This window comes from Syngnathoides biaculeatus, chromosome 12 (genome assembly GCF_019802595.1).
Source record: "Syngnathoides biaculeatus isolate LvHL_M chromosome 12, ASM1980259v1, whole genome shotgun sequence".
NCBI classification, from domain to species: domain Eukaryota; kingdom Metazoa; phylum Chordata; class Actinopteri; order Syngnathiformes; family Syngnathidae; genus Syngnathoides; species Syngnathoides biaculeatus.
In genome coordinates, this window is record NC_084651.1 from 22312633 (window position 1) to 22327386 (window position 14754).

Here is a 14754-nt window from a genome sequence, read left to right on the forward strand (position 1 = left end):
TGAAATGCAGTGATTGGCAGAAAAATAATGTTGCCTTTAACAATTCAAAGCAATTAGTTTCCCATGGGGAGGCAGTGGGCCACACTGGCTGCCACACAGCGATGCTTTGTCATTTTATGGACGGTCATCAGTCAACTGTCAGAGTGTCTCAAAGAGCCCTACAACCTAAATGTTTCCCTTTCGGCTTTTCCCAGAACAACAGCCTGAAAGAGCACAGAGAGGCCAGCTAGTCTTCAGCTAATAGACATTTTGAGCAACAAAAGGGTGGACTGGATACTCAGAGGGGGATCCTTTATAAAGCCAAGATGAATTTATTAAAATGACTAGTGTGTGGGTGAGTTCTTCTATGTGTTATATTAAATATTTTGACATGACTCTTACTACAACTGAAATGGATGGATGTATACATTGCTGTGTATAATATTTTAACATCAATTAGTTCCTGAATAATATATAATTGAGAAATCACTCAATAAAAAGTTAACCCTATTTATTTGATCGTTCCACAAATCCAATTCCAATGAAGCAGAGATTTTATTAAACAAATAGAATACAATGATTTGTTTAAAAAAAAAAAAAAAAACTAGAATTATTTGAATACACTTCAAAGACAAGATATTTAATGTTCAAACTGATAAACTTTAGTGTTTTTACCAAAAAATCATTAACTTGAATTTTTATGGCTGCGACGCTTTCCCAAAAATCTGGGACAGGGTCATATTTACCACTGTGTTATATCACCTTTTCTTTTAACAACATTCAATAAATGTTTGGAAACTGAAGACACTAATTGTTGAAGCATTGTAGGTGGAATATTTTCTTTCTTATAAAGCTTCAGCTCTTCAACAGTCCGGGGTCTCTGTTGTTGTATTTTACACTTCTCAATCCACAACACATTTTCAATGGCGAGTGGTCAGCACTGCAGGCAGGCCAGTCTCGTACATGGTCTCTTCCACTACAAAGCCACGCAGTTGTAACTTGTGCAGAATGTGGTTTGCCATTCTCTTGCTAAAATAAGCAGCTGTGTCCATCGAAAAAAGACCTTGGATGACACCATTCGTTTCTCCAAAACCCGAATGTATCTTTCAACATTCATGGTGCTTTCACTGATGCGTAAGTTACCTATGCCATTGTCGGCGCTCACACAGCCCCATAACGTCAAAAATGCTCGCTTTTGAAGTTTGCATTGATAACACTCTGGATGGTTCTTTTCTTCTTTGGTCTGGAAGACACGACGTCCACAATTTCCAATAACAATATGAAATGTGGACCATAGAGCACTTTTCTGCTTTGCATCAGCCCATCTTAAATGAGCTTGGGCCCAGAGAAGCCGGCGACATTTCCAAGTTTTGTTGATGAATAGCTTTTGCTTTGCACAGTAGAGTTTGAAGTTGCACTTACGGATGTAATGCCAAACTGTATTTACTGACATTGTGATCCTTTACATATTGACGTCAGTTTTCGATAGTGTTGGCCAAGGGATCGAAGATCATGGGCATTCAGTTCAATTCATGCAGCAGTTATCAACCAAATGGCGACAACTGTGGCTGTCTCGGATCAGCAGAGCCAATTTAACAGCCAAATCATTCCCTTTTAACAATCAATTATTCTATGATAATGTTTATTCAGTTTATTTTAGCATTGTTAAAAGCGACTTATAAACAAGAAAGCAAGTTGTTGTGTTAATGACTATAGGCTTAGAATTTTACACGATGCCACCAAGGTTCCATGAATTGTGAAAGCGAAAGACATGACAAATTTCTTTTCAGTGGGTAGATTTGTTACTAGCTACGAGGAGATAGTTGATGACTGGACAGGTTACCGACACCCACAGTTTGAAATTCTTGCTCCATTTGTGCTTCTCCAAGGCATATGTGTCGATATTGTCGATCAAAGCACACTTCTTGTCGTAACACTTCCTTGAAACAACATCGAATGAGCCCCGATAACTTTCCAAAGTCTTTAACCATCATGACCAAAGCAAAGTGGTCAGAGCACATAACTCCAATCCTAAAATCCTTGCACTGGCTTCCAGTCGGCTTTAGAATAGATTTTAAAGTTCTGCTACTGGTCTATAAGTCATTAAATGATTTAGGTCCTGAATACATGAAAGCAATGCTTACGGAATACAAACCCAGTAGAGCTCTGAGATCAACCGACTCAGGTCAAATAGTGGAGCACAGAATCCAAAGTAAACCTGGTGAAACAGCATTTAGCTATTATGCTGCACACAAATGGAAGAAGTTGCCATCAGTTGCCCCAAGTGTGAATGTTTTTAAATCCAGGTTGAAAACTGTTCTTTTTTCACATCCTTTTTAGACTATATCCACTTTTTGAACATATTACTTGCACTGTATGCAGTTTTAATTATTTTTTTTATATTTTGTTTGTCATTTTTATTGTTTCTATGCCGTTTTAAATGTTTTATCTCTTTTTTTCCCAAATGCCTTTCACCATGAAAGCCCAGTTACCTCGTGTATGAAATCCGCTAATCAAATAAATTTACTTGGCTTTGCTATGCATCACATTTAACAGTCATACGAACATTTGTGAAACTCAGGTCTGAATGCAAAAGTGGTAGAGTGAACCCATACAACATGGTGGTGATTGTAAGCAGTGCCCAGATGTGGTCACGTGGTTGAAAACTGTCTTTTAGCCTGTTTGTCTCTGGGATGTTCCAAACAGGTGTTTGATGAGCATTCCTCAACTTTATCTCTTTTGTCTCTTTTGCAACCTGTCCAAGCTTTTTTGGAAGCTGTGAGAGCCATAAAATTCCAAGTCCATGATTATTTGCTAAAAACAACGTTTATCCATTTGAATATTAAATATCATGTCTTTGTATTCAATTAAACATAGGTTGAAGTTGATTGGCAATTCATTGTATTTTGTCCCCTCCTGGAAGCCATCACCTTACCATGTTGGAGGGGTTTTTGAGTCCCAATGATCTTAGGTGCTAGGTTGTCAGGGCATAATCACTCATGGCAAACAGGTCCTAGGATGGTGAAAAAACCCCTATGATGAAAAGCGGGAATGCATTGAGGTTTCCCTTTCCCGGACACGGACGGGCACCCGTGGGGGCAGGCCAGGTACGGCCCAAAAGGGCAACGTGTCTCTCCCCCTTTCTATGGGCTTACCACCTGTGGGAAGGGCCATAGGGTTTGGATGTCGTCTGAGCTGGGCAATGGCTTAAGGCAGTGACCTTAGCGATCTGATCCCCGGCCATAGAAGATGGCTCTCGGGACGTGGAATGTCATCTCGCTGGCAAGGTAGGAGTCCCAGCTGGTGTGTGAGGTTGAGAGGTTCCAACTAGATAAGGTCGGGCTCCCCTCCATCCACGGCTTGGGCTGTGCTACCTGTCCTCTTCAGAGGAGTTGGCTCTTCTTCCACTCTAGAATTGCCCACGGTGAAAGCCGCCGAGCTGATGTGAGTATACCCCAGGCTTGGTGCCTGTGTGTTAGGGTTGGGTTTCAAGAGAGTAAGGTTAATTTTTTTGTATGTTTGGTACTTCGTCTGTACAGTGTCGTATTTTTGTTTTCTCATTTCTGTATTTTCTGTTTCAACACGTCAGTGTTGCTTAGTTATATTACAACAGAAAGTTTCTTTGTAACGTTCTTTTCCTTAAAGGAGAGAGTGTTGTGTCTATTTATTCATTCTTTTTATTTTTCTTTCTTATGTACTTTATTTACGTACTTTATTAACTTGCTATAACGTGGGTTTTTTGTTACGTTCTGAGAGAAGGGGGACTCTATTACGTTGTCGGACGCAGATGTCTGGAATGTTTGATAAGTGGCGAGTGGATTTAAGGAAGGATGACTGTCGACAGAGTTTCTTATGACTACTGCTGCCTTCGGACAAGTACGCAAGTACACGGACGCCACACTGCCCTCTTCTGTCTGATGGACATTTCCGAAAAGATTCGCCTTCTTGGATATTTGCCGGAACTAATATTCGCCTGTTTGGAACATTCGTCCCACTTGGTGACTATACGTCATTTGGCCAGACTAAACGGTATTTTAACTTCTAATTTTTGTTAGTTTTTTATTGTGTTGTATTGTTATGTGTGTGATTAAATTGTCTTAAATGCAATACAACTGCTTTGTTATATTTTGCTGCTTTGAGCAAGGGGATTTATTCTAAATCCATACGTAACGAGAGCAAAACCTGAGACGTGGCAGAAAATGGATGGGAGCCATCAAAATGGATGGCAGTGTAACCAGAATGTCAGACGCTCAGCCAATGATCAGCTCCAGGATGATCAAAGTCTGGAGTTACCTGTAAGTACTGTGACAGTGAGAAGACGTCGGTGTGAAGCTAACCTATTTACAAGTGCATGTGCAGAAGAGGCTACAATTTGCCAAAGAACACATAAACTGGCAAAAGAGAAATGGAGGAACATTTTGTGGACTGATGAGTAATTTTTTTCTTTTTGAGTCCAATTTGTGAAACAACACCCAAACTCTGAATTCAAGTGACAGCACACGGTAAGGACAGTGGAGCATGGTGGTGCGAGCTTCATCGGCATGTTTCTTCTACTATGATGTTGGGCCTATTTATTCCACACCAGGGATTATGTATTGGTTTGCAATTGTCAAAATATTTGAAGAGGTTGTTTCCTTATGGTGAAGAGGACATGCCATTGAAATGGGTGCTTCAACAAGATAATGGCCCTTAAACACACGAGTAACCAAGGTCTTGGTTCCAAACCAACAAAGTTGATGTCATGAAGTGGCCAGCCCGAACCCCAAACCTTAATTCAATCGAGAATTTGAGGGGTGACATCAAAAATGCTGTTTCTGAAGCACAACCAAGATATGTACATGGAATCTTGGAGTGGAATAACAGCTGAAAGGTTCCACAAATTGGTTAACTCCATGCCACACAGATGTGAAGCTATTATAACAAAAAAAAAAAAAAAAACTGTGGTCATACAGCTAAATATTAGTTTAGTGATTGAAAGGATTGGTAAATCCTAAAAACAAAAAAAGTTCATACAAAATGGTTTTGACTTTGTGAGTCTATGGCAGGCAGCATTTTTTTTCCGTTTTTTTTTTTTAAATTTATTTTTTTGCACACCTTTTTCAACAAATTGCCCAATTGGACACGTGTGTGTGTGTGTGTGTGTGTGGTGTGTGTGTGTGTGTGTGTGTGTGTGTGTCTGTGTGTGTCTGTGTGTGTCTGTGTGTGTCTCAGAGTCATGAATACTGGGTCCTGTTGGTTTTCAGGCAATCTACAATACAATATTTATATGAATGTCTGAGCCCAAGTGGGAGTGTGTGTCTTCCTCAGCCGAGCCAGGGGACAAACACACGCTAGCCACTGGGGACGCTGTGATGGTCCCATCTAGGCTGCCACGGGGGAAAAAAAAAATGCAACACCCCTACCTTTCCCAAATATATATTTGCAAAGTACAGCTAACAGATTTGCAGATAACAAATACTTCACATTCCTCTACTTAATAATTTACTTAGAACTGTTCTTAAAGCATGTTTGTTTTTTGGTCTTTTTCCGCTTTTTTTTCCAATATCAAGAAGTACAACACTTCATATGTGGAAGTTGAGGTTTATCAATGCAGACTTCCACCTTGTCAACTCCTCAGTGCTTATTCATTATAACACTGCCTTGGTAACAGGCATCCTGAAAATATAGAGATTCTTCTATTCCATTGAAAAGATTTATATATATGTTTACAATAACTCCGGAATTGCCATCCCTACTTCTTCACCAGTTATCAAGGTTGGCTTCCAGCATTTTAAATTTGTTGATATATCTTTAATTGACTTATTTCCTAACCTCTGTGTGAGTGTCCCAACATCCCACACAGCACCCGCTCTCACGTGTAGTGTTATTGGTGGAGTGGGCGTTGCAGAAGTGTTGTGTGGTTTGAACATGGGATGTGGGGAAGGTCTTCTCTGGAGTGTCAAAGGGCCTGTCAGGGCCACCCCTGACACATTCAGAAAGACGTCACCAAGCACATTCTTCACAATGTTAACATTCTTCCAAATTCTCAACATCTACTTATAATGGGTGAGCGTGCACAGCCCAGTCATTGTGTGCAAAGTTGAATTTGCCTGGCCAAATTATGGTAAGTCATCTTGTCAATATAATCATGACATGGCCCCCAGTTTCACCTTCTTAATCCCATATACACTGTCTATTACGTCCCAGTTTAGCTGTCAATCATGGCATATAATCCTGGTAGAAGTCTGTGAGGAATTCTGACTGACTGGACTGAGAGAGAATGGATTGTTTTCTTGTTTGAATTCATCTTTCTTTTGGTTACCTGCTTTGATATGGCAATATTGTATCTTTTGTGTTCCGTGACCACAACATTTTTTTTTTTTTAGCTTCTTTTAAGTGTTTGTCTGAGTGCAATTTAGATGCAGAGCAAGAGAATAGTAGTGGTTTAATGAGCCTAGGAGTGGGGGTAGCATATTATAAATTAGCGTCTGACCCCTGTCTTTGTGTGGCCCCCAAGGAAGACCCAATGAAGGCCCCAGCCCAAACCTCAGTGAGAACGGGCCTTGTGAAGAGGCTCTTTCAGGAGTGTCACTGCACGATGAATTGGCCAGGAGAAAGCATGTTTATAGACTGTGTAAAGGAGTGTGTCTTTGTGGTAGAATGTCAGTGACACTGTTACAGTTTGCCTGAATGAACTGTGATGACGAGGCTAATGGGGGCCCCGGCAAAGGGTGAGGGTCAGCCAGCGGGGGTTGGAGGGTTCCTCTGGACCCCCCACTCTCAGAGCCTTTTCACACCCAGTAGCTGTAGCTAATGTTGCAATTCTTCGTTCCACACACAAAGGCAGAGAGAGGGGGGAAAAAAAAGTCAACTTTCGCACCAGCGGGTCAGCATGAGTGCTTTAGGAAATGATCGTGTAAACAGAATGTTACCTTCTGACCTGTGGCTGATACCGTAGAACAACAGACGAAACAGCCAAGCTCTGGGTATTAGACATGTCTGTTAGTGGGATAAAGCTGCAGAATTTCGCCTTGAAAGCTTCCTCCAGGCAATGTGGAAACATACATGTCAGAAGGTATTTTGACAGACAGCCCAACTCTGATTTTGTATTAGACTTTGGGTTGTCATGTTGGTCATGGGTTGTTTGTGTTAGTTTGTAGCAGTAGACATGGGATAGAATTTACAAAAACAAATCCAGAAATTATAATGCCTGACAACCACAACAACTGATGGTGCCAAATGTTCAGTTGTTTTATTTTGCTCCATAGGGGATACCAGAATAAATTGAGAGGGACTGTGATTAAATAGACTTGAGTTTCTTTGCATCTGGATGTAAGGTCATTAAGAACATCCATCCATTGTGAATGTGGTTTCTTAAATACAATATACACATTTACTACAGGTTTCCGTTCTTATAAGCGTGAGCTTGTAAAAACTAACGCTTGTGTTTTTCAGTTTTACATACACTGTGTAGTTACAATAAAACGTATAACTATATCGATTGCCGATCTGTACAGATGAGAAAAATTATGGAAAACACTTCGATCTGCATGCCCAGCCAGTAGAATTCCACCGTTTGTACTCAGTCCTATCCGTAACCTCTACTTAAGTAGAGTCAATTTAAAACATTGACATTAGACTTACAAATAGATTTGAGCCACTTTTCAAAGACCCCGGCCAAGAATGTTCATCCCCCACCACCACTGAAAGGTATGAAATTGAATCATACAAGAAAAAATTGGGACCCCATTGGACACTGTTTTACCAATGACACAGTGTCCGATATCTTTCAAAAAATCCTTGATCACCAATCAGCACCGAACTGTAAAGTCTGTGATACACACAGGGGGATTGGATGTTCTCAAGCAGCAATCAGCGGTATTGAAGCGAGATTTCATAGATCTCCTAACAAATGTACGTTTGGATGCTGAGGTTTTTATAAGTGGAACTCTACCACTTGTAAGATTTTGGATATGAATGTTTCCCGAGGCTCCGTCAAATAAAGTGTTTAAGCGAAGTGTGTACTGCACTATTGGTGAGTTTCATTGACAATTTATCCACTTTTTGGGAGCGCAGATATCTTTACAGGGCAGACGGTTTCTGCCAAAAGGAATTGGGAGTATTGGCTGCCAATATTTTTACCGTGTGGGTCATTCAACAGCCCAAAAAGAAAAAGGTACAAAATGTAAACAACTCAAAGACAAAACTATGAACTTGTTCCCAAACAATCAGAGGAACAAGAGATAAGCCGAGACAAGGAGCAGACCAACTCATTACGGTCATCCCAAAAATTGGAGGAACAAATTACAAATAAGATGAGCCAGCACTTTAAATTTTCCACAAGTCTCCCTGCCCCATTGGAGCCAAGACTGACGCAAAACTCACTCTCGACTAGCCTAAATGCAATGTTAGGTATGATGGATAAGGTGAAAACTAATGTCAGTGTTGGATTACAGGCCAAAGGTCACAACTGCTCTTGTGCTTGTGTTGCGATCACATGACCAAAGCTTGAAAACAGGTAGCATACTTCCCTTGCATGCTGCGATGACTATGGCAAAATTAGTTTGATTGCATGATGATTTGAACAGGTGGCATGGTGGTGCAGCTGGAAAGTGTTGGCCTCACAGTTCTGAGGTACTGGGTTCAATCCAAGACCTGCCTGTGTGGAGTTTGCATGTTCTCCCTGTGCCTGCGTGTCTTTTCTCCGGCCACTCCGGTTTCCTCTGACATCCCAAAAACATGCAACATTTATTGGGAATTCTAAATTGCCCCTAGGTGTGATTGTGAGTGCAGCTATTCTCTGTCTCTATGTGCCCTGCGATTAGCTGGCAACCAGTTCAGGGTATACCCCGCCTCCTGCCCGCTGACAGCTGGGATAGGCTCCAGAATTCCTTGTGACCCTTGTGAGGATAAGCGGCTAAGAAAATGGATGGATGGATGATTTGAACAAAATTTGGCAAGTTTGGGTTCAAACCATTATAAAGACCAGTCGGGGCACAAACAACACCTTAAAGAATAAGATGCACATTATGCATTGGAGCTTGAATTGGGTACTGTCTTGACTAATCATTCTATACTCGGTAGCTCCTACAACCTCTTGGACTCACATCAGTTTAATATGATATAGTGCAAAGTTATAGCGGCATTCTTTCTTTTATTCTTTCACCTTCCTATATTTCACTCTCACTGGCTCAGAGAAAGGAAGTCACCAGGCATTAAGACAGGGAGCCGCAACACAGACCCACCACCAAGAAGTGGCCTCTCGCTTTACGGTGCCATGAATATATTGTTATTGGAGCCAAGGAAGTTCATGCTGAGATGTATCCACACGATTTGTAGTGATAGTGAGGCAAGCATCCTGGATCATTAATTACACATGAGCCTTCTATGTCCGCTTTAATTTCCAACAGCTATGTAGACAACCCAATAAATACAGTCCTCTCCAAAAGTATTTGAATATCATGGTGCTTTCCTTTGTTTATATACTGAAGACATTTGGGATTCAGATCACGAAGTGAATATGGGAAAAAGTATTCAGAATTCCTGCTTTTATTTCATGGTATTTACATTTAGATGTAGTTGACAACTCATGACCGAGTACCTTTTGTCTGACGCCACCCATTTTTCAAGTGAGCAAAAGTAACGGAACATGTGACTGTTGGGTGTTTCTAGTTGGTCAAGTGTTGACTGAACATCACACACGCTTTGGGTTTCACCTCTGAAAACTGTATTTGCTGCTCAGCAAACATGAAGACCGAGAGCTCTTTTTCCGAGTGAACCAAAGTATTCATAAACTGAGAGAATATGGAAAATCAATCAGAGCTGTTGCACAAATATGATAATAAAACAATTTGGAATGTCCTGAAAAAGAAAAGAAACTCCTCGTGTCCTGAGCGACAGACGTCAGACACGTTGACCAAGTGTATCAACAGCAGTTCATGATGGAAACATTGTGAGAGCTGTGAAGAAACACACAAAGATGATCAGCGCCAATGTCCACAGTGCAAGGGTGAAGGTTTCACATTCCAATGTTTGAGATGAGTTTTGAGACGAAATACATTATACATACCACAAGTTACAAACCACTCATCAGCAAAAAGAATCGAAAGGCGAGATTGGATTTGGCAAAGAATTACAGAAATGAGCCGCAAATATTTGGGGAATAAAATTTTATGGACTGATAAAACCAAGGTTAACCCCCACAAAAGGATGGAATAACCAAAGTATGATGAAAGAAAGATCATCTATGAATAATGCTGGAGGTAAAGTCATGGCTTGGGCTTGCATGGCTGCTTCTGGAATGGACTTACTAGTCTTTATTGATGATGTAACCCATGATGGTAGGAGCAAAATGAAATCTTGAGTCTACAAAACCATTTTGTATAACCAATTACAGAAAAATGCATCCCAGCTAATCGGGAATAGCTTTGTCATGCGATGACCAGAGAAACACAACAAAAGACTTCATCGTAGGGGAAAGTGAAAGGTCTTAGAGTGGCCTAGCCAATGACTGGTCCTTCAACAAACAGACCGTGCATGGTGCCTCTTGAAGAGGGGTCTGTAGGGAGAAACCCCCACAAACTAAAAAGAACTGAGAGAGGTTACAGCAAAGGCCAGGGAAAGCATTTCGCATAACGAATGCAACTATCTCGTGAAGTCAGTGGGTCACTGGCTTGATGCAGTTTTTTGCATGTATGGGTTATGCCACCAAATATGAAAAGCTGAAGTCAATACCTTTGCTCACTTGAAAAGTGGGGGCTTCCAACAAAAGGTGCTCTCTCCAAAGATGATTAACACATCTAAATGTAAACACCGCGGAATAAAAGCTGGAGTTTTTAACTTTAGTCTCATATTCATCTTTTGATCTGAAACCTAAATGTCTACACCATACAACAAAAACAAAGGCACTGACCTTGGCTTTCCAGTACTTTTTGAGGGCATTGTAGGTGACCTGTAACTCTGATTTACAATTTACTAAAGGATTATTCACAGAAAGTAATTTTTCGAAGTGCTTCTTATATTGACTTTGTGCATGTTTTTCGGAAGGTTAATTCAATTTGTCGGAATTTTTTTGGTCATTCCAATTTTTTTTCCCATTTTTCTGTGACAATTACATGTGGTGACAGCCAAAACAAATCAGTGCTCTTCCATTCCAGATCTTACAATACACCTATATATCCACTTGTTGCCATCCATACAACAAAATAAGTTATGGCTTCCTGTGAGTATATTTATACAAGCCCAGATATCACACTGAGCAAGTTTGCTTGTGAGTAAATTAAGACAAGATCCTCAATATTTTTTTAGCATTTATTTGGTTATGTGCTGTTAGATATTTATAATGTACCAATAAAATGGTGCCTTGGGTCTATAAAGGTTGAGAATCACTAAAGCGCATGTATAGAGCCACTCCGTCTTATTTACCTCTTTTGTAGCTGACGTAGTGGGGTGGTAAATTCAAACCTATCTTTTCGATGGTTCTTCTGTGGGTCAGGTCAGTACTCTCTACTTTAGATCAAAGTGAATTTACTTCAAAACTGATCTGCATTACGATCAAAGCAGGTTATCAAAGGACGTGATCAAGATCTCCTAATTAAATAGTGGTGTCATCTGACAAATGCATGTTTGAGTTAAGAGCAATTTTACTTTCCTTTACCAGTCAAATAAGCCTAAACCTGTTCCAGCAGGACATAGCGATGGGAACTGTAATCCCTCCACCCATATTCTCCTTCTGTAGCACAGTATGACAGTAACTTAATTCAAGCATACTCTTCCTCCTTTGTAAAGACAACAATAATCAGTATGATTTAGGTTACTTCACTTAGCTTCCTGTGATAGTCAGTGAAACTAATGTTTTGAAGGCTGAATGTATTTAAAATCTTCTCCCGGGTTGAAGTGTTAAGAGCACACTATTTGCAGCAGATGTAAGTGCTATAAATCTTCAATGAATTGAATTGTTATAGCTCTTGTCTTCCAAGGTCCTAATCTTGAGCATATTCGAGGCTATGATACAAAAATAACTCTTGTACTGAGCCAGGCTGGAATAGGATGTCATGTAAACCTCTCATCAGTTATCAGACCACAAGGTGGTGCTGTGATGATCAGCTCACTACTTAAAGGTCAAATCAGTTGATTAGATGTTGTTTAGCAGACCTTCAATATGTATTCCAGAATTATTCAAGCACAGGATGTTTTATATTTATTGTATATCTTTATATTTTCAAAATGTTTGCTGAATTGTATACTATTGTGAAATGTGTTTCTGTGTGCATTCAGGTCAAATAAGTCATCCTGCTCAATAAATTGTGTCCATCAAAAGGTTGTCATATTTTGCAGGATCACGGACCAGCGGTTTGAAAAGGTGCCATATTTCGTCTTTGGGGACTTTAACTTCAGGTTGGACTCAAAACAGGTGATTGAGGTGAGTACTCTTCTCGTGTGTTTGATGACCTGGCAATCAGCATCCTAAACCAGCCAATTATGTGACTAGGTGTGTGTGATGTGTTAAATATGGGTATAGGTGTTAACAATATAAGCAATGTAATGTATACCAAACTAATTGCAATACAAACTCTGTGTGAGAGAGTAAGACTGGAATATACAATAATACATGTTTTAGTAGCACTGCCTCTTAAGAAGGTATGACTCATTAAAGGTTTCACTGTGGATGTGCCAGCTGTTTGCTTAATGTATCTCCAAGTCCATTGTTATGTTATGCTGCCATTCATTGCTTTCTCTGTCCCTTCCTTTCCTGCACCCTCCCATCCTTCTCTTGCTGCAAATGACACCAGCAAGAGGCACGATACAGCAGCCATTCCACATTCTCCTAACAGGAGATGTAGGAGGAGGGGGGTGGGTGGGTTTGTGGCATCACAAGTCATAAAGGCACACTAGAGACTAGGGGTGTTCGTTGATAACAGAGTGGAAGAGCTTTTTGTTGCTCGATCCTCTCCCTCTTCTTCAGTACAATGGCTTTCGAATCAGTGCCCCTGTTCAAGGTGTGGGTATTGTTCATTTCAACCAGGAGGCCATTCATGAGAGAAAGGAGGAGGGGAAGTTTTCTGAATTGAGGACTTTTGCTCAATGGCTTAGGAAGGACTTCACTCTGTGTGGTACACACGAGGAGAACAGGAGCAGAGTTGTCATCTAGCCACTAGGAGGCCTGTAGATCACATCAGAAAGTTTACTGTGAACCATACAAACTTGACACAGGGAGGGCCGGGATTTAATCCTGGTCCTCAGAACTGTGAGGCCAACGCTTTAATGTGAGGTTTTGTAGAACACCACTTTGAGCACTGTGATAGTATAAATAACACGCAATATATCTTTTTATCTTTATCTTAACCTTTATCTATGCCGAAAAGTGCCTTTTGCATTTACATAATTGTTGGCTTTAAATAGTGTTTTTAAACTGAAGACTATTTTTATTACTCTATATTTAATTGCCTTACCACTGAATGTCTGTTATAAGATTCAGTATTTAGTTGCTTGGTTCATATACAAGATCACTGTATATATGATGGAAGATTTACTGTCAGTCTATTCTCCTGTCAGATTATCGCACAATTGTTTGTTGGTGATTTTTTTTTTTTTTAATGTCATGCTAGTAATTGTGCAGTATCTATGGCAAATTATCACACTGACATTGAATCACTCAGTTACTCTAAAAATCCATTTAGACCTCTATAGCACGGGTCTGAAACAGATGATATTTTGTGGGCTCGAAAATTAATATGAAAGTTTGTTTTTGCAGCCCTCTGTTTTTATGAAGGGCACTTTTACAGTGTTGTGTGGAGAGCTGACAAACCTACAGATCAAGGTGGGATATATGGCTCGCAGGGGCATGACATCGACCGGCTTAATACATACAGAGTGAAATTTACCAGCATCCTTGTTTATCTTGTTTTGTGTTAAAAAATGAGAAATATGTTTGAGAAGATTGGATTTTTTTTCTTTTTTATAATTGAAATTGTGCGTGCATGTGCCTCTGCAGCCCCGGATTAGCCACATCCTGCCTCCAGTGGCCTCAAGGTAAATTGAGTTTGAGACCCCTGCTCTAGAGGTCTAAATGGAATTTTAGAGGAACTAAATGATTCAATACAGTGACTCTGTAACATGGACAAATATAGTTTAAAAGTGTTAATTTCATTTTTTTTAAAAAAAGGACCCCCTGACAGCTACTTACGTTTGACTGAGTTTTGTATCTATTTTTTTTTTCGATGTTTGACTAAGACCACACTCTTTCCTCTGATTGGTGTGTGTTGTGTAGAAGACCCACACGTTAGAGCGCGTGTTTATGTTGATAGTGCCTGCTCAGGAGCAAATACGAGGCCTTTAACATGTACAGTATACCTAATCTAGATAACTACCATCTCATGTTTCCTGTTGTCCATTCTGGTCTGTGGTAGGTAACCACAAACCCACTCCTTGTCTCTACCACACTGACATGCTGTTTGAGTGTGGTCAGGGTCATGACCCCTTTTCCAGGGACGTGTAAGGCTTGCCTCAGCGTGTGTCCATCTCTGCCGCCTCCCTTCTTTTCTGTTCCTTTCATATACACCTTGGCCCCCATTCACATACACTTTCACATCAATGGTGTATACACACACACACACTCACCCAAACTTATTTTGTTCAAGCCAAATCGACTGATTGATACAGCTAAGGCACCAATGCGGGGTGGGGGGAGTTTTTTATTATAGACAGACATTTATTGTGGACAGACAGACTCAGAAAAATAGAGAGAGTTTCCTTCTTTCTTAATGAGTATTCCTCAAATATACTGACCATTTAGTG

General features: G+C 40.4%; 1 protein-coding gene across 4 annotated transcripts in view; it reads left to right on the top strand.

Moving 5' to 3' along the window:
- Positions 1-14754, top strand: part of LOC133509797 (inositol polyphosphate-5-phosphatase A-like) — a 218480-nt gene that overhangs the window by 142335 nt on the left and 61391 nt on the right. For all 4 annotated transcript variants that reach the window (XR_009797447.1, XM_061837168.1, XM_061837170.1 and 1 more), the window contains one exon: positions 12295-12379. Coding sequence is in view for 3 of the 4 variants with exons in the window: in XM_061837168.1 (XP_061693152.1) it covers positions 12295-12379 (85 nt within the window). In the remaining variant the exon portion in view is untranslated. The remainder of the gene's footprint in view (positions 1-12294; positions 12380-14754) is intronic.